At 45.5% G+C, this 21175-nt stretch overlaps 2 protein-coding genes across 2 annotated transcripts; both read right to left on the reverse strand.

The window, feature by feature from the left end:
* Positions 1 to 3689: 3689 nt before the first annotated feature.
* On the reverse strand, positions 3690 to 12101 carry LOC136626706 (zinc finger protein OZF-like; the record flags this gene model as incomplete). Its single annotated transcript, XM_066601719.1, has 3 exons — positions 3690 to 5127; positions 11025 to 11127; positions 12009 to 12101. Coding segments are annotated over 3 exons (1206 nt in total), but the record flags the coding sequence as incomplete, so codon positions are not given.
* LOC136624471 (gastrula zinc finger protein XlCGF66.1-like) lies at positions 12053 to 20472 on the reverse strand. Its single transcript, XM_066598450.1, has 4 exons — positions 20415 to 20472; positions 15747 to 15879; positions 12369 to 12548; positions 12053 to 12279 (listed from the first exon to the last, which is right to left on the reverse strand). The coding sequence occupies exons 2-4, from the start codon at positions 15822 to 15824 to the stop codon at positions 12139 to 12141; spliced, it is 399 nt and encodes a 132-aa protein (XP_066454547.1). The 5' UTR covers positions 15825 to 15879; positions 20415 to 20472; the 3' UTR covers positions 12053 to 12138.
* Positions 20473 to 21175: the final 703 nt, after the last annotated feature.

Raw genomic sequence — 21175 nt, forward strand, 5'->3', positions numbered from 1 at the left:
TTGTGGTTTGACACCTCTTCCATTTGACTTAATAGTAAGATTTCAGTTTCTTCTGTTACTTTTGGCCAATAGAAAACCCCTATCAGTATGGCTCAGTGGAGGTCTTCCCCCTAAGCTTGGATCCTAGGTCCCTGAAATCGTTTTTGAGGGCCCTCCATTGACCTCTAATTTGTTCATTAGTGCCAATGTGCACCATGACCGCTGGATCCTCACCAGCCCCTCCCACTAATCTGTCAATCCGATCCATGATGTGTCGAACTCGAGCACGAGGAAGACAACACACCGATCGACGATACTGGTCTTTGTGGAAGATTGCCCTATCTATCCCTCTTATAATTCAATCTCCCACCATTAGGACCTGTCTATCCTGCCCTGCACTCCCTGTCCTGTACTCACTAGAGCAGTCATCTCCCTGGTGTTCCAGAGGTCATGTCGGGCTGCAGCGGTGCTGGCTCTGTAATGGCATTCCCCTCATCTGCCAACTTTGCAAACTTGTTGTTCAAGACTAGCCTCCCTGGTTCTTTTCCCCTTACCCCTTCTATCTGTCACCCAACTAGCTGCCTGCTTTTCCGAACTACCATTCTCCCCAGCCTCTATCCCAGCGAGTGCCTGCTCAGTGAGCAGCAAACTCCTTTCCATGTTGTCAATGGCTCTGAGTATTGCCAGCTTCACATTTAAATCCAGGATTTGGGCTACCAAATGTGACAAGCACACATCTTGCATAACAGTATGCACCCTCGATCTGCTGATCAAGGACTACATACATTGCACAAGCAGCACACTGGACGGCATTGTCAGGCATGGAACTCATCCCAATGGGGGATTTACGATTTACTTCTGGAAGTAGTGAAGATAGATTAGATCACACTCCAAATGTACCTTTGCCTTTTTTGCAATCACTCACCCTGTTTTTTTTAAACGTTCACACTTTTACTGCTTGGTTTCACTCAGTCACTTGATTCTGTGTCACTTGGAACTTACACACTGACACTTACTGACAGGCACTTATCCACGGACACTTACTGACAGGCACTTATCCACGGACCCTTACCGACAGACACTTACCCACAGACCCTAAAAACAGACACACGCTGGCACATGTATTGTGATTTTACATTTTTACATACATGCAAGATCCTTTTTTTTATTTGTGTGCAAAACCTACATGGTTATTATTCTGACGAGCTTGTTCATGTTTTCTCTGTGTAGTAGAATTACCCTCTCTTCCTCCGATACCCGGCGCAGCGCTCCTCTGTGTTCTGCACATCCTCAGGGTAGGTAATCCGCACCGGAGCTCTCAATGGGTTTCCTTGATGATGGAACTACAGCGCCCAGCTAATTCTTGTATAGGTTCACACCACATACAGCATCTGCTGACTATCACATGGTGTGAGGAGCGAGGAGAATCTTCCAGAGAAAAGACTGGTTTTCAATTACGACCATTGTAGCAGCAGTAAAGTGACTCTGGATTGGCTACATTTTGAGGAGCACCGGACCCTCTTTATCTCCTCCAGATTATAACTGCAAGGTAGTGTGCTATGGGGTCTTATTGATGGATAAGTCGATAAGTTTCTTTACACTTTTAAGCCTTTTTAGCCTCGGTGGAGTTCCTACATCACAATGTCATTGATAACAGAAGATGGGTGCTGAGCTTATGCTGCTTAAATGGCCCCGTTCCAGAATTTGTACCTTCTGGACTGAGTTAATCTTCTCTGTGAAGTGGTCGCCCTCCAGCACCATCTTTGGGTATAACTGTTGGCTCCTCCTAATGAGAAGTAGTGGAAACATCACACCTATATATTGTGATACACATAACTACAGTGATGAGATGGATGGAGAGGAGACTCTGTAGTCGGTCTCAGTGATGTAATAGGTTTAATTATCCCCAATGAAATTATCTTTTTGAAAACCAGAAAGTGTCCCAACTAGTTCCACAAAGTCCAGGATCATTGGTGTAATTCTCTCCTAAGGCCGCCTGCATACAAACGGGTCGGATTCCACATGCAAAATCCTGCAATGGAATCTGGCCCTGACTGCAGCATGCGACGCTGCGTACCCGTCAGTCATCTTCATTTTCTGTACTGTGGATTGTCCGGACAACTTGCTGTCGGATACGTGCAGTACAGATTTTCCCATGCTGTCACTATTTGATGACACGGTTTCCGTAACCTTTTCTGCAATGTTAATTGGGCCACAGGTCAGACGGCTTTCGATCACTTCAATAGAAGTCGTCCGTTACAGACACCACATGAAAATGGATCATACTGCGATTTTTTTTTCCCCTCTGCTTGAGGAAACAAGCACAGAAACTAGGCACGGCCTGGGAAATGTTAAATCTCCCTGATCCTGGCTACTAAAGGTAACTGAGAGCCTGCAGCAGTGACCGAGGTTCGCGATGAGCGGTCCCTGGTCATGTGATCACAGTTATCCAATGCATAATGGCGATAATGTAATTTTAAAAAAAAGTTGAATTTAATCTCCCTCCACCGATGCAATCAGTGAGGGGAGATGAAACTTACCGGAGGCCTCCACATTTGAACCTAGATGCGATCCTCCTCTACGAACCTTTCCCGCTTTCTGTGCATGTGCCTGCCGGACACATGCACAGGAGCCGGAGAGGGCCCAAGAAAAGTAAAATCTCCTTGCTCCTGGCTACTACTTTGGATTCCACATACAGCCGTGTGAGCCTGGCCTTATTCAGATCGCTACCTGTAATATGTAATTTAAAAGAAGCCCCGGGAACGCTCGCCTTCCTGTAGTTCCAGGAGCAGCTTGTTTAGCTCCTTCTGTGTGAGACCGCTGCACCTCAGCAAACTTAAGCCTCACAGAGCGACACTTTTAAAACACCCTATCTCTGCCACTGAGGTCAAGAAGTACTGCCCAAAAAAGTTCATGGTTTGCAGGAAGCATTAGAGGAGGAGGGATACCCAGTTTTTTTGCCCCATGTGCAGATCCCAACCGGGCCTCCGTAATTATCCCTGTTTTTAGACATATCACACAGTTTACATTATTACTTTTGTCTAAGACTTAAGGAATGCTAAAAAGAGGGGAAGGGCGGGGTTGAGATTATTATTAGGGAGTCCACTTTTTTTCTCTGCACAAATTGGGCCTGGAATTATTCATTTGTGCCCTGAAATCCAATGGAAGTTCCCTCCATTACAGGCCTAGCCATGTGTCTAGTAAGAAAATTGGGGCTACAATGGGTATGTTTCTGAACACGGGACAAACAGGGGTATCCATTTTGGGGTGCAAGTCTTCATTTATACGTGTGCTGTACAAAAAAACTGTTTTTAAAATGACACAATTGCCCCAAAAATGTAAATCATATCTTTTCCTTCTGCTTTGCTTAGATTCATTCAAAAACTGTGCGGCCAAAATATGCAGTAAACCCCTAGATGAATTCGTTACGGGGTCTAGTTTTCAAAATGTGATCATTTGTGGAGGTCTGTTTTAGCCGCTCAAGGACTCTACAAGTGGGCAATGTGGCCTAAAACGCCTTCAAGGAAAATGTCTCTTCTGAAAGCCAGCGGCTGATCCTTTCAGTTTGGGTATGCTTCTGAACACAGGACAAACAGGGGTATCCATTTTGGGGTGCAAATTCTAATTTTCATGTGCATTATAAAAAATAAACACTGTCTTTACAATAACTCATATGAAAAAATATGAAATTTTATTTTTTCTCCTCTAGGTGTTTGCACATATTTGACATATTGCAGTTGAATATGTAAAAAAAAAGGACAATTTTTTTTCCAAAATGTTCCCAATTTTGCCATTTTTAATAAACATACACAAATTTTATTGGTTTATTTTACCACCTAAATGAGGAACAATATGTGGTGAAATACTAGGATCTGCAAAACCTTTATGGAGTTATTCTATGTTAATGTGACATGTCAGATTTTCCAAAATATGGCCTGGTCATTAAGGCGCAAACAGGCTTTGTCACTAAGGGGTTAACAGATGAGATTTGCGTGTGGAGCATTTGCCAAATTCAAAACAGGATTTGAGTAATATATTCCCAACATTCAAGATATAAAAATGGTTTCTGCCCTGAGTGACTTCTCTGATATCTAAGAAGCTTTAATTTAGCTGTAAACATTTCCCACATTCAGGACATTTATAAACTCTTCACTGTGTGCATTTTCTGATGTGCAGCAAGATTTGATTGATTGTTAAAACATTTCCCACATTCAGAACATGAAAATGGTTTTTCCCCTGTGTGGATTCTCTGATGTATAGCAAGATATGATTTCAGCCTAAAACATTTCCCACATTCTGAACATGAAAATGGCTTCTCCACTGTGTGTATTTTCTGATGTGCAACAAGATTTCTTTTCAGGCTAAAACATTTCCCACATTCTGGACATAAATATGGCTTCTCCCCTGTGTGAAGTTTCTCATGTTGAATAAAAGCACTTTGATGTGTGAAAGATTTCCCACATTCAGAACATGAATAAGGCTTTTCTCCTGTGTGAATTCTCTGATGTACAGCAAAATATGATTTCTGCTTAAAACATTTGCCACAATCGGAACATGAATAGGACTTCTCCTCTGTGTGACTTTGCTGATGTGCAAGAAGATCTAGTTTATAGTTAAAACGTTTCTCACATTCCGAACATGAAAATATCATCTCTCTTGCGTGAATTTTCTTATGTAGAAAAAGAGCAGATCGATGTGCGAAAGATTTCCCACATTCAGAACACGAATACGGCTTCTCCCCTGTGTGAATTCTCTGATGTGTAGCAAGATATGATTTCTGCTTAAAACTTTTCCCACAATCAGAACATGAATATAATTTCTCTCCTGTGTGACTTTGTTGATGTGTAACAAGATCTGGTTTATAGTTAAAACATTTCCCACACTCAGAACATGAATATGGCTTCTCCTCTGTGTGAACGCTTTGATGTTCAACATCTGTTCTATAAATTTTATTTTGATTAACATTCTGTAATGAATCAGAAGATGGAACCTGATTAGAAGGATCAGAGAATAGATCTTTGCTGTGAATGGCTGAGGGTATATTTGGGATAATAGCAGGCTCCTCATATGTATGTTGTATGATACCAGTATCTTCCACTTTACAAACTGTTGTTATCAGATGTCCCTCTGAGCTCCTGGTGTCGTCATCTGTTAAGGATGAAACAGATTTGAATATTTTTGAATATAACATTACAATTATACTGATAGTTTATGACATAAAATGTTCATACAAATTCTAAGGCACACATTAAAATTCAAACAATAAAAGGTTTTCCCATTTACAGGAGCCACAATGGTTTTTGGAGCACCAAATCTACTGACAACCATCCTAATAGACCCATTATTTTAGCGAATAAGGTTACTTTTGTATTTTTCATTTCTCCATTGAAACTGAGTATTTACGTGCCGATTTCCTTCCGTGCGGTGACGGTAATTTAGTACATACAGCTGGAGCTCTCAGCTTCTGCTCTTATCCTCGGCTCATACAGCTAGTAAGGTTACAGAGAACAGGAGCTTTTAGGAGAAAGTATCACATATTATTCAGGTTTCTTGGGAGAGAAGGAACACCTTCAGTTTTCATTCCATGGACAGAGGACAAACCGTACAAGAATCACAGAGAAGTGCAATGTATTTTGGAGGGCTTATAAACAGATTTGCCTCCTTTTTCAAAATGAAAAAAAAAAAAAGGTTTGAAGCTATTAAAAATGTATGTTTCCCAAAATGGTACCAATACAAACTACAGGTCACCCTGCAAAAAAACGAGCCCTCATACAGTCCTATCAACTAAAAATTTCAAAAAGTAATGTGGGTAAAACATAGCGTTAGAAAAATTCTTTTTTCAAAAAAGTATTTAATTTTTAAGTATTGCTACATATAGAAGAATTGTATACATTTGGTATCACTGTACTCATACCTTTTAATCTGTGGGTCAGTAAGTCATTTTACTGTATCAAGAAAACCGTAGAAATGAACCCCCTCACACACACACCAAAGTTGTGCAGCTGTCGTCTTTTTCCACTTAAAGATTTTTAAAAGTCTAACAATGCATTATACGGCACATGGTATAGATAGGTCACCAAAAAAATAAGAAAAGTTATGATTTTTTTGAAAGTGGGAGTACTGGAACTGCAGAATGTGTCCTGCACGCAGGTGCATCAATGACTCCAAGTCCCAAAAGAGTTACTCAATATTAAATACCAGACAGTCCCAAACTGCAGAAAGACTGCATACTCTATGATGCTTTTCAGACCAACACTTCGTCCTTAGTCATCTCCCGTGGACAACCATTTTTAAAAAGAACATGACCAATGTTTTTTTTTTGCCTTTCTCTGGATCAACAAGGGGGTGGCAACAGGCTGAACTAGATGGACATTGTCTTCTTTCAGTCCAACGTACTATGCTAATAAGAGAGTATGTTACCAGGCAATGAGAGGTGAGAGTCTGACCCTTGGCTGCAAAGGGAATGGAAAGATCCCTACCTACAAGCAAGGTGATCGCCCTGATAAAGACAGTCCTGTGCTCGGGTCTGACTATCCTTGAGAGACTGACAGCAGACAGACGTTCATGCAATATGTTGCCATGGAGCTTCAGGTTTGGGCAGTAGACATGGCAGGCCTGCAGGCTTTGACTCCGCAGTCTTATTCTGGGCACAGAGGGAACAAGACAAGTCATGAATATCTCTTCCCTTGGCCACCAGTATTGCCACCGAATGAGTTCACTGGTCTTCCATTGACCACAATGTCTGGCCAACTTGGAGCAGTGACCCCAATACAGAACACCTTTTCTTTTGGCCCACGGAACAAAGTTTTCCCCAGAGGTAAATCTTTCATGTGAACAGGGGCTATGGTTATCAATTTAGCAGGATCAATAATGAATTGTGGGCTATCCTCAGCATTGGTACATTCAAATGCCCTGGATAGAGCGTCAGCTTTAGTATTCAGACTGGCAGGACGAAAATATAATGCAAAATTGAAGCGTGCAAAAAACAGAGACCCTGTGACAGTCATTGATTGAGCTGCTGAGTGGTCTGCAGGTAGGTCAAGTTCTTATGATCGGTATAAATTATAATGGGATGGCAAGCTCCCTCCAACAGATACCGCCAAAATTCTAAAGCCATCTTGATAACCAGCAGTTCTCGATCCCCAATAGAATAATTCCGCTCAACTGAAGAGAAACGCTTCGAGAAGAAACCGCAAGTCTTCTTGCGGCCAGCTGCACCCTTTTGCAACAAAACTGCTCTGGAGCAAGACGAGGACGTATCAATTTCCAAAAAGAATTGACTCTGATCATCTGGTCGGTAGAGTACTGAGGCAGGCGAGAAGGCCTCTTAAAGCGCCTGGAAGGCGGACTCTGCCTCCGGCGGCCAATGCTTGGCATCTGCCCCTGTCCATGTGAGGGGAGAAATTGATAATTGGATTGCCCAGAGTCCTGAGGGATGAGGCAAATTCAGATCCGCAGAGAGTTTTTCAGGATCCATCTCCAACCCCTGCTGGGAGACAATATATCCCAAAAAGGGGAGTGAATCATGCTCAAAGCAGCATTTCTCCAGTTTGGCAAATAGGTGATTCTCTCTCAATCGCTGTAAAACTGTATGGACGTGCCTCTGATGGGAATGAATATCTGGGGAAAATATAAGGATATTGCTCAGATACACGATCACACATATATGAAGAAGGTCCCGAAAAATATTGGTAACAAAGTCTTGAAATACAGCTGGAGCATTAACTAGCCCGAATGGCATCACCGGATATTAATAATGGCCATTGCGAGTATTAAACACAGTCTTCCACTCATCTTCCTTGCGAATACAGATCAAATTGTAAGCACCCCTCAAGTCGAGTTTGGTAAAAACTCAGGCACCCCGGAGACGATCAAAGAGCTCCGAGCTCAGCGATAATGGATATTTATTTTTTACCGTGATCACATTAAGTCCTCGATAGTCAATGCAGGGGTATAAAGATCCGTCTTTCTTCTTGACGAAGAAAAACCCAGCCCCAGGTTTGATTGTCCCTTATGTATTCGGCCATAGCCTGAGTCTCAGGAAGAGACAGAGAATAAACTCTTTCCCGAGGTGGAGTAGTACCAGGCATAATTTCAATAGGGCAATCGTACCGGCGGTGTGGTGGAAGACATTCAGCCTGCTTTTTATCAAAAACGTCCCTAAACCCCTCATAAGCCTCAGGTAAACTCTGTAGTTTGGGACGTGTGGATTCTGTACAGATTGGACGAACCGGGTGCAAATACCTAGTGTGGTATGCATTACCCCAACTTGTCATCTTGCCAGTAGTCCAGTTTAAAAATGGATTTGGATCACGGAGCCACGGCAGTCCTAAGAGCAAATCACTGGTGAGCCTAGGTGGAAGCGTTGCCCGGCTGGCATGGACAGTTATGCACCAAGTGACCAGAGGTTCCGCAATAAAGGCACATCCCTTTGCAGAGTCTGAACTCAAGCTCCCATTTAGACAGGCCAAGACGATCCACCTGCATGGGATCTGGCTCAACAGATGGAGTAGCAGACCGCATTGGAGAAATCGGACGCTGGAACTGAGGAGTCGAGTAACTAGAGCTCCTCTGCTGCTCGGCTTCCCAAGATCTTTCCTGAAAACGAAAGTAGATTCTAGTAGCCAACGAAATCAGGGAGTCTAGGGTGGTGGGTACCTCCATCCCACCAGCTCATCTTTGATACGGCCAGTAAGCCCCTCCCAGAATATGCCTACCAACGCATCATTATTGCACCCTAATTCAGACGCTAAAGTGCAAAATTGAATAGTATATTCACCCACCGTGCGATTATCCTGATGAAGGACAAGCGCCCTGGTTCATCAAAAACTTAACAAAATGTTTCCATGAAGAGAGCCAGATTATTTACTAGTGGATCACTACACTCCCAGAGAGGATTAATCAATGCTAGAGCCTGACCAAAAAAATGGGACATAATAAAAGCGATTTTAGCGTGATCGGAGACAAAGAGGTGAGGCAACAGTTCAAAATGTAGAGCGCACTGATTAACAAAGCCCCGACATTATCTGAGATTCCCCTCATAGTGAGATAGCGCCGCTAGTCGAGGACCTGAAGCAAATGCGGCGCCTATAACTGGAGTTGGTGCAGCGGCAGCCGCAGCTCTGGGATTCTGCGTCGATGTTGCAATAACTGATGCAATGCCAAGATGAGCGTTCACATTGTAGATGTAAGCCAACATCTGATCCTGCCCCCGTCGCTGAACTGACAGTTTCTGAAATAGTTCAGACAGACCTGCGTTTTTTAGGTCAGCGGGATCCATGGCTTCTGGGTACTGTTAAGTATTTTGGTGTGGAACCACTGTGTCATTCCTCCGAGCAGGAAAACTACTCAGCAGGACTGATAGCCAACCCAGGGACCAGATGCTCAACCCTCGGCACGAAGCTTTGTATGAGGCAGAGACTAGAACTGAGCTATCCCTGAGCTGGTGAGGGGTAATGAAGTCCCTGCCCAATAGAGCAGAATGATCGTACCGACAAGGACGGCCCCGAGTTGGAACCCGGGCACTGCATAACCCTGTCAAGGTTGTAACCAGAACAGGAGGTACCAAGCAGAAACCGGAACCAATGATGTGAGCAGAAACCTAACATCAGGAAAAATCACAAGTAGCTTACAGCTACAGAAGACTTCAGATCAGTTGTAACAGAGATACTGCAGGAGCAGCAGCCATGAGCCGTCATAGAAGAACAACCAGACAGAAATACTGGATAGCAAATCTGGGGAAGCTATATAGTGGAGTGATTGGCAAACAGCCTCCAGCTGAGTGGAGTAGTGAGGAACTGTTAACTCTGGAGATGATGGAGCAGAATAAACATAAACTCAGATAACAGGGCAGAGCAGCAAAACCCGTCTGCTATACTTAACACTTATTAATCTCCTGCTGGACGGTATTATTTGTGTTTGCAGGCATTTTACTATATTGCTGGTACATGGGCCGCCCACGGATCTGTGATTGTATGATGTGGGGTGACTCCATTGTCAGAAATGGTTGTTCAGGGATGGTTTACATACACTATGACTAAAGACTGAGTGTTGGTCTGAAACACGTCATGGGGGGGGCGGCATTCTTTCTCCTGTTTATCACTATTTTTTGAATATGAATTTTAAAAAAGCTGGTATCTGGAGTCTCCATGCGCGGGATTGATAGTTTTATACTTCATGTGATTGAAAAGTTCCTTTAACCCTTTCCAATCCATTTATTTTTTCTCACCCATTCTCCCCAGCTCCAAATAAATTGGAGCTGGGGAGAATGGTTGAGAAAAAATACATTTTCTCTGCACCCTCCTGAACTGACAGAGTTCAGGAGGGTGCAGGGAGGGACCTGCTTACCTGTCCGGCATCTTCCGCATTCTCCTTCTGCCTCCCGGCTCGGCGATCATGTGACCGCTGGGGTCAGGTGGCACCTGGCGGTCACATGATCGCCGGGCCGGGAGATAGAAGGAGAATGCGGAAGATGCCGGTCAGGTAAGCAGGTCCTCCCACAGTGCAGGCTCCCAGCTCGGCGTTCATGTGACAGCCGGGGGTCAGGTAACACCGGCGGTCACATGATCGCCGGCCAGAATCTATGCATTGCATAGAGCTAATTGAGCGCTACGTAATGTGTAAAGGAGAAGGCAGAAAGGGTTTTTAACCCTTTCTGCCTTCTCCTCAGGGGTCCTCGATGAGGATCAGTGTAGGAGTGTATCTGCACCCGATGTGTCTAACGATCGGGTGCAGATCCACTCCTGCACTGCAGTGTTGGGCCTGCCCCGACATCGGAGCTGTGGAGGGAAATTAGGATTTTATCAAAGAAGTTGAATCAGCAGCACAAAAAAGACATCCCAATAGGGGTTAGACCTATGTGCAATCGCCAGTAAGGAGATCCAAACCAATACCTCCAAATGGGAAATGATGATGTCGGGGCAGGCCCGACATTGGACTGGAAAGGGTTAAGCATTTTTTTTCATTATGTACTATTCAAAAAAAATTTCCATTTTCTTTGGCTGAAAACCCAGACAACACAGACTCTTCTCTACATGTAGTCTCACCTGGAGGCTCATCTGTAGTAATCTCCTCCTTACACGGCTGATCCCCCCTCACATGTGTCTCTGTAGCATCAATAGGGATCTCATCTTCCTCTAGTTTCACCAGCTGTGAAATAAATATTGTAAAAGTCATCAGACAGTTGGAGAAGTCGTGTTGAAACACCTATGAGTAAGAGAACCTCAGTAAATGTACGATACAGCAACACTGATACATGTCGGCTCGTTGCTTTTGCATATGAGCTTCATGTGATTTATGAACTTCAGCAGCTCGCTAAGGAGACATGTTCGCCTGTTGATGTTGGCGGCATTAGCACTGGAGATTACATGATATCCTGTTCAGGAGATGTGAAGATAGTGGTGAAGGACTGAGCTTCAATGTTGTTGGTCAGTATGCACCGCCAGCTACGTATGTGGACATTAATGATGTGTCATTTATTGGAGTCTCCACACAGGTGTCCAGCTGTCTCACAACCAGCTACAAACTGCCAGACTGAGTACTGCTGTATCTACAGCAACTGCGGCTGCGTGGGTTTGCTGTGGGATGCAGTCTGCCTGTAATCCCTCATTTAGTGACAGCAATGAAAAACCTGTGGTGACATCACCGTCATATGATATGGGGTGGAGCTCCGAGCCCCGGTGAATATTCACATAATGGTGACATCATCACATGTAACTCACACAGTCACTCACAGACAGGTGGTCGTTAGTATTTTGATTTAGTTATATATAGTGGTTGTATAAATAGCATAAAATCAGTATGAGTAGCCAATGACACTGCTTATAACTTGAGAACCCGACGTCCTAGGCAAAATCCACTACAGATTTGGAGTCTACACACTCAGTTTAGTGTATAGGACACTTGAAATACCCCAAGTAGCACATCATTTTTTTCCCCCTGTGATCCAATGTAATAAGCCTGAACACAAGACCTTCCCAGCCGTCCTACAGACCAGAGGAGAGATTTCATGAGACCTTCTCTCCATCTACCTGATCATCCTGTGGAAGAAGAGGACAGGGACATCTCTCTGCTGCTATTCTCTTACTGGATCTACCTGCAGAAAACACAGACAGCCACTGAATTCATTCTCTACATACTAATAATAAAGGCTGTGTGGATTTAGTCCCGTCTATTACCCGGGGATGGGGGGGACTGGTGGTCCTCCATCATGGCGTCCTTGTACAGATCCTTGTGTCCTTCTAAATACTCCCACTCCTCCATGGAGAAATAGACAGTGACGTCCTGACACCTTATAGGAACCTGACAACACAATGATACCGTCATCACCCAGACACGTTATACTGCCATAGTGTTACTGTATAATGTCCCAGCATTCCCAGCAGTGTCACCTCTCCAGTCAGCAGCTCAATCATCTTGTTGGTGAGTTCTAGGATCTTCTGCTCATTGATCTCCTCCAGTATCAGGGGGTGAGGTGGAGGCCCTGTGATTGGGCTCAGGGGTCTTCCCCATCCATCAGACACCGGGGCCTGACAGCCATCACTAGAAGTCTTCTTCACTACCGTGTAATCCTGTTTATGGGGAGATACATCCAGAAATATCATTGCAGACATTCCAAGAGTCCTTCATGTCTCCAGTTACATCTAACAGTTACCGTATATACCGGCGTATAAGACGACTTTTGAACCCCGAAAAATCTGCTCTGAAGTCGGGGGTCGTCTTATGCGCCGGTAATACAAAAAAAAAAAAGTGTTAAAAAAAAATAATTCATTACTCACCTCCCCCGGCGTTCTGTCGCGCTCCGGCAGGATGTCGCTCGCTCCTCGTCCCCGGCGCAGCATTGCTTTCTGAATGCAGGGCTTGAAATCCCCGCTTCCAGAAAGCTAATACACACGCCGGCAGCCATGACAGCATTGAATGGCTGTGATTGGCTGAAGGCGCACGTGTTAGCAATCACACCCATTCAATGATGTCATTGAATAGTGTGATTGGCTGAAGCCACGTGTGTTTTAGCCAATCACAGCCATTCAATGATGTCATGGCTGCCGGCGTGTGTATTAGCTTTCTGGAAGCGGGGATTTCAAGCCCCGCATTCAGAAAGCAATGCTGCGTTGGGGACGAGGAGCGAGCGACATCCTGCCGGAGCGCGACCGAACACCGGGGGAGGTGAGTAATGAATTATTTTTTTTTCTCCACTGTATACCGGCGTATAAGGTGAAAGTTGGGGGGTCGTCTTATACGCCCCGTCGCCTTATACGCCGGTATATACAGTATTTAAGCTGTTGTCTATATCAGGACAATAATAATAATAATAATCTTTATTTGTATAGCGCCAACATATTCCGCAGCGCTTACAGACAGGGGGAATAAAGAAAGACAAAAGTACAAAAATTTCAGAACCACGGTTACATAGTAATCAGTTGATGGAAACAATAGGTGTGAGGGTCCTGCTCCAATGAGCTTACATACTACAGATAATGGGACGATACAGAAGGTAAAGGGGCTGGAGATGTGCACGGTATGGTGAGGTGGAGAGTGAGGGATACTATACACATAGACAATGGTCAGACGTTCAGCTGTGTGACGGCAGAATTGGTATGACGGCAGGGGCAGTTGATGGTGGCTACCAGGGATTGCAGTCAGTAGGTCAGGGAGCGTGTTATCAGGTGGAGTATAGAGGGGTTTGGTTTAGGGGATACGGTATGCCCCCCCTGAAGAGGTGTGTTTTTAGAGCACACCTGAAGTTTTGTGAGTCCTGGATTGCCCCGGTAGCCTATAGTAGTGCATGTCAGAAGACTGGTGCTGCTCTGGAGAAGTCTTGGAGGCGGGAAGGAGAGGTTCGAATTAAAGGGGCGCTCAGTCTGGTTTCGTTAGCAGAGTGGAGAGCCCAGGATGGGTGATGGATTTAGATGAGGGAGGCGATGTAGGGGTGCGCTGCACTGTGGAGGGCTTTGTGGATGAAGGTAGCGAGTTTAAATTGAATTCTGCATTTAACGGGTAGCCAATGCAGTGACTGGCACAGGGCAGAGGCATCCGAATAGCGACTGGACAGGAAGATGAGCCTGGCTGCCGCATTCAGGATGGATTGGAGAGGGTAGAGTCTGGTGCAGGGGAGGCCGATCAGCAACGAGTTGCAATAATTGAGGGAAACAGTGAGTGTTTTTAGCGTGTCCGCTGTGAGAAAAGAGCTGATTCTTGCGATGATGAAAACAATGTAGGTAACTGAATAAAGCAAGCCTTAACCCTTTCCAGTCCAATGTCGGGCCTGCCCCGACATCATCATTTTCCTCCACAGCTCCGATGTCGGGGCAGGCCCGACACTGCAGTGCAGGAGTGGATCTGCACCCGATCGTCAGGCACATCGGGTGCAGATGCACTTCTTTACTGGTCGTCATCGAGGACCCCCGAGGAGAAGGCAGAAAGGGTTTTTAACCCTTTCTGCCCACTTCTTTATACATTACATAGCGCTCAATTAGCGCTATGCAATGCATAGATTCCGGCCGGCGATCATGTGACCGCCGGTGTTACCTGACCCCCGGCGGTCACATGAACGCCGAGCCGGGAGCCTGCACCGTGCAAGGACCTGCTTACCTGACCAGCGTCTTGTGCATTCTCCTTCTGTCTCCCGACCCGGCGATCATGTGACCGCCAGGTGTCACCTGACCCCAGCGGTCACATGATCGCCGAGCCGGGAGGCAGAAGGAGAATGCACAAGACGCCGGTCAGGTAAGCAGGTCCCTCCCTGCACCCTCCTGAACTCAGGAGGGTGCAGGGAAATGTATTTTTTCTCACCCATTCTCCCAGCTCCAATTTATTTGGAGCTGGGGAGAATGGGTGAGAAAAAATAAATGGATTGGAAAGGGTTAATGACGATGACCCACCAATACTACTTATCCCCATATTTATAGGATAATTTGCCGATTGTGAGGGTCAGACAGCTTGGACCCTCTCTGATCCTAAGAATGGAGCCCCAGCATGTCCTAAAGCAGCGATTCTCAACTCCAGTCCTCAGGGACGCTTAACAGGTCATGTTTTCAGGATATCCTATAGTAAGAACACCCGTGGCAATGTCTGAGGCACCAATGATCATTACATCACCGGTGCAATACTGAGGAAATCCTGAAAACATGACCTGTTGGGAGTCCCTGAGGATTGGAGTTGAGAAACACTGTCCTAAAGTATGGGCAGCGGAGAAGCATACACTCTACTGATTCATTCACTTCAACTTGGCTATTTCTGGTGGTCCTCTTGATGATCAGCGAAGCGGCACTTCAGGATCCGCAGGTTTTGATTATCAGGATCAGTTGGGGTCCCTGTGATTAGACACCACCAATCAGCATGCTATTGCCTATCCTGTGTTACCGGCTAACTTGTTTGGTGGCATAACATCTTTAAGACCCTTTTCAGGGACAGATCATCCGGCTGTGTTACAACTGCTGATCGGCAATGATCATGTTAGTCAGTGATTGTTAATAATATTTAGATGGGCAGATGATCTCTGGGTAGTGCAAACAATCATTAGTAATTTCTTTTCTTCCCCATAGAGCTAACATCGGTTGGCTGCACATCTCCCTGATTACACAGGGCAATGTGCAGCAACCAACTGGTATTTTATGCAGAAGAGACAACGATCAGCCAACACACAAGCGTTCATAGTTATGTAAAGCTTATTTTATTCAATTTCCCAACATTGCACCGTTTGAAATCGGAGAACCCCTGTAACATAGATAAGACTGATGGAACGTGATGTCACCCCCAGAATCTCTCACCTCTCCTGTAAGCTGGAAGAGTATCTCTAGGGTGAGGGTGAATATACTCTCCGCCATCTTGTCCCTCTTCCTATCCATCCCTGTCGGGTCAATCAGGAATATTATCTGATATAGAAGATATCACCTCAGGTTCCTGAATGGAGAGAAGACGACACAATGTAACATCATACAAAACCCCCATAATAATACAATTACTGGAGAGAATAAGGGGAAACCGGCGAGGAGGTAATAAAGTGTAGATGTTGTGTTCTCTCTTTTATGAAAAAACAACATCTTGTATATGGAAATCAAGGCATGTCGCATCTTCACATGGCGGCTGCAGCAAATCAGGGGCCACAAAGGTGATGTTACTATATAGCAGTAAATCTGGAGCTCAGACAGCGATTTCCCAAGTCCTCTAAGCTGGAATCACAAGAGTTAATAAGAAATCTCTATTCCCCTCTAGGAAGCTGAAGATGCAAACGCCAAGAGTCTTCAGGTGATTTCCTACATAGGAGTAGATTTATGAAATGGTCTAAAAAATCAGAAGTGCCCTTGTTGCCCACAGCAACCAATCAGAGCGCAGCATTCACTTTTCAATAGCAGAATATGAAATGAGCTGAGCTGTGATTGGTTGCTATAGTTGTTCTTTTAGACATCTTAATGCATCTCCCCCATAGTGTTCCAAGGAACATTCTGTGTGTTTTGTGAGGTTCTTCACGCCTGCAGCGGCCAGATGTTAGTTTTAGGTTAACGGGGAGTTATGAAATAATCAAAAATACATGCAGTTTTGCTTGATGAAATATATATTTCCATTATGTTTACTTTATTGTGGAAGCACATTGGAAAAACGTTTAGGTTTTTTTAAGCAAATTAGGAGACGTACAAATGTAACATTATTTTTTCAGAAGTTAATGTAATTTAGTAAAAATAAAATGTCAGATATTTACAAATATGTCATTTTAAAAACAGTATATTTTTTTATAGTATACATGAAAATGAAGACTTGCACCCCAAAATGGATGCCCATTTGTCCTATACGTCGTATATCGGCTCGGTTTTCACGATATACGTCGTCCTCATGTGCAGGGAAGGGGGGGGGGAGGATGGAAGAGCCAGGAGCAGGAACTGAGCTCCCGCCCCCTCTCTGCCTCCTCTCCACCCCTTTGCACTATTTGCAATGCAAGGAGGCGGGACGGGGCGGGGCTAAGGTCCGAGAATTAGCCCTGCCCCCGTTCCGCCTCTCCCCATTGCAAATAGTGCAGAGGAGCGGAGAGGAGGCAGAGAGGGGGCGGGAGCTCAGTTCCTGCTCCTGGCTCTTCCTTTCTCCCCCCCCCCCCCCCCCCCGCACATGAGGACGACGTATATCGGCTCGGCGTGAAAACTGAGCCGATATACGTTCGTGTGAATGCACCCTAAGGCTGCATTCCCTTCAAACGTATAACGGCTCGGTTTTCACGCCGAGCCGATATACGTCGTGCCCATATGCAGGGGGGGAGGATGGAAGAGCTAGGAGCAAGAACTGAGCTCCCACCCCCTCTCTGCCTCCTCTCCACCTGTATTATTTGCAATGGAAGGAGGCGGGATGGGGTGGGGCTAATTCCTCGGAACTTAGCTCCGCCCCGTCCCGCCTCTCCCCATTGCAAATAGTGCAGAGGGGCGGAGAGGAGGCAGAGAGGGGGTGGGAGCTCAGTTCCTGCTCCTGGCTCTTCCACCCCCCCCCCCCCCACCTGTACACGAGGACAACGTATATCGGCTCGGCGTGAAAACCGAGCCGATATACGATCGTCTGAATGCAGCCTTATCTAGAGGAGGCAATGGTGCTGTTTTAATCATCATTAAGTCGCTCATCATTTAATAGCTGTGATTGGCTCATTGAGCGCTGGCTGTGATTGGCTGATGCAGCACTCGATGAGCCAATCACAGCAATCTCTTGCTGGAATGGGCGGTATTCAAGTTACCTTACCAGGAAAAGATCGCTCAACGCTGAGGAGGATCCAAAAAGCCTGCCGGAGCACCTGAAGAGCAGCTAGAGCTCCTGGGACAGCGGCTGCAAGGTGAGTGGTTTTTTAATGTAGTGTAGCTTAGAGTTTATTCTTGGGGGAGGGCTTATATTTCAAAGACCCCCTCCCCTGAAAATCAGGGTAGGCCTTATTATCAGGGTAGGGCTTATTTTGGGGGAAACAGTATATGCTCAAAACAGACGAAGAGACTAAAATTGAGGAGTAGGTGGCTGAACTAAAACTTACTGAGTCCATAAATGAACTAAATAAATATATATATATATATATATATATATCTTGCTAGGCAGGCTGTGAGGGCAATGGTCTTTAGCCACTAATATATTCACACAGCATGCAGTGCTTGGGGAAATGATGTAACTGCTGGCAACCTGTAATGGGATACACAGGGTGTCAGTTAACAGAGGTGCTATGAAACAGCTGAATTATAAGCTTCCAGTGAACTGCTATGGTGATTATGCCTCAATCACACTTGTGACAGAGGCTAGAGATGTGGGAGAGATCTCTATCAGACCACAAAGGACGGCCACAACACCTAGCTATTTATAATCATTGTTTGCATATTTGAGCCATTCCTAAACCTAATCTGAAAAACACCCAACGCCTGCCCTGCCGACACCTAACACGAGGGTGGGACCATTAGAGTTCTAGCCAATAAGATGGCAGGAATCACAGCTCAGGGGGAGTAACCTACCCAATAGGATATAGTACCAATATGTGTCCCAAAATGTATTTTTTTAATTAATGTCATGCGATGAAGAAGCCAAGATACAAAATCACAGAAAATAATAACGAAGATGAATGTACAAGAATTATGGGGGAATTAGACAATGACGACGAGTTTGGCGCTGTGGTAACACGTACACCTTTTACAAATCTTAAGCCCCTTTCACAAGGACAACAAAAATGGCAGAATTTTCTCGCGATGCTACAAATCGCATGTATGTGGAGCCCCTGCGTCCCTTCGGGTTCCTGCACATTAGCGATGTTTTCTCTGATGCCGAATTGCAAGAAAAAAATTAAAAGCGCTGCGTGCGCGATACTGCTGCGATGTGCGATGTTTTGTAGCACCTGTTTCTCTATGGAGCCTCCTTGTTTATCACATCACAATCACGCGGGATTCATGAATTGGCCAAACAATGCCGATTTATAATCCCGCCTCCTTCAAATTCTGCTCAACCAATCAATGCAGAGCCGGATGAACTAATCGTAGCCCTTGCTTTGGTTTCTTAAGCTCTGCATTGATTGGCTAAGTAGCGCTGAATGAATCAATCAGAGCCATTGCTTCCTATAGGCAGGATTTTTAAAGCTTGAAACCAGGAAGTGATCTTCTGTGCGCGAACGAGGTAATGTATTTGGGTTGTTTTCAGGTAATTTAGCTAAAGCTTATTATAGGGGCGGGCTTAACCTTCTCATGATTAAAATATATATATATATATATATATATATATATATATATATATATATATATAAAGCTGAAAGCCCTCACTGACTCACTGACTGACTCACTCACTCACTCACTGACTCACTGACTGACTGACTCGCCAAAAGTTCTCCAACTTCCCGATATCGTAGAAACATGAATTTTGGCACGAGCATAGATTATCTCCAAAATAGGAAAAGAAATTGGGTCCCAACTCGATTATTCAATTCTAGCGCAAAAGAATTGGCATCGAAATATGTACATAATCTAAATCTGTCACTTCCCAATGCCTTAGAAACTTAAAATTTGGCACGGGCATTGATTATGTCATAAATAGGAAAAGCTAATGGGTCCCAACTCAATTATTCAATTCTATGCGCAAAAGAATTAGCGTCCAGATTTTACGTATGGAATGTAATTTTTTCACTTTCCGGTGTCAGAAACGGGAAATTTGGCACGAGCATTGATTATGTCATAAATAGGAAAAGCTAATGGGTCCCAACTCGATTATTCAATTCTATGCGCAAAAGAATTAGCGTCCAAATTTAACGTATGGAATCTAATTCTCTCACTTCCTGATGTCATTTTATATAAAGGAAATGTCACATGGTTACCTCCCCGTGGTGTTTCCTGGGTAACGCAGAGAATTATGCAAAATGGTGAACATATGTTTTTTCCTCAGTATCTCTAAAGTAACCACGACTTCATAAGATTTTCCGTGTGAACACCAGATAAACACCAGTACCAAATTAACTCGTGCGAAGCCGGGTATATCAGCTAGTCTATATGTATATATATATATATATATCGCTGTGATTTTGTAGCACCGAAATCGCTTTTGCCCGTGAGAGAGCCCTAAGTGTAAGAGCGCCCCCTCTCTTACGCTATTCAGTTATCTCAGTAGGTTTACGGGGCGCGTCCTAGCGGACATCATGAAGACCCGTCCCAATAAAGGATCGGTCCGTTCTAATCTCCCACCAGAAGACCTGAGGGGCGCGGGGCGGCTTCACAAGGCACAAACGTGATGGACTCACAAACTAATATTACTGACAGCGAGAGGAAGAATCAGCAGCTTGTAGTATGGGGAGCGGTGAGGAGAGAAAACACAGGAGGCGATTATACCAATTATACCAGGAAGCAGAAGAGCGAAAGAACAAAATACTGGTCTTACAATGAATGCCCAAAACTGGAAGGTGCTGAAGGGGTTAATGATACCTGCCCCCCAGTGGTGGTGACCCCACATACCTCCACCTGCAGCCGGACAGGAGCCGTGGGGTTGTTCTGTGCTTACAGGACCTGTGATGATGTCACCGTCATGTGATCAGTGTGTGGGAGGAGACAAGGGGTCACATGACCAGGTCTCTGCTCAGTGGATGCAGGACTCTGCTGTGTGACCTGCAGTTTATGTGTCCCATCAGGATGTATTCAGGGAGTGGATGGAGCAGAGCCGAGTGTGTGCAGGACGGAGGAGCCGAGCCGAGCGCGAGCGAGACGGAGGAGCCGAGCCGAGCGCGAGCGAGACGGAGGAGCGGAGCCGAGCGCGTGCGAGACGGAGGAGCGGAGCCGAGCGCGTGCGAGACGGAGGAGCGGAGCCGAGCGCGTGCGAGACGGAGGAGCGGAGCCGTGCGAGACGGAGGAGCGGAGCCGAGCGAGACGGAGGAGCGGAGCCGAGCGAGATGGAGGAGCGGAGCCGAGCGCGTGCGAGACGGAGGAGCGGAGCCGAGCGCGTGCGAGACATGGCGGAGCCGAGCGCGTGCGAGACGGAGGAGCGGAGCCGAGCGCGTGCGAGACGGAGGAGCGGAGCCGAGCGTGTGCGAGACGGAGGAGCGGAGCCGAGTGTGTGTGGTGACCCACACTGGACACTATAAACTAGTACAGATAGTCCCCGACTTGCGAACATTCGACTTACGAATTTCGCTAGATACGAACTATCTGTCCTGCACAGTATGATGTAATCCTATGGCATTACATCATGCTGTGCAGGGACCGGACAAGCTTCTACCAAG

Source organism: Eleutherodactylus coqui, chromosome 4 (genome assembly GCF_035609145.1).
Source record: "Eleutherodactylus coqui strain aEleCoq1 chromosome 4, aEleCoq1.hap1, whole genome shotgun sequence".
In the NCBI taxonomy this organism is placed as follows: domain Eukaryota; kingdom Metazoa; phylum Chordata; class Amphibia; order Anura; family Eleutherodactylidae; genus Eleutherodactylus; species Eleutherodactylus coqui.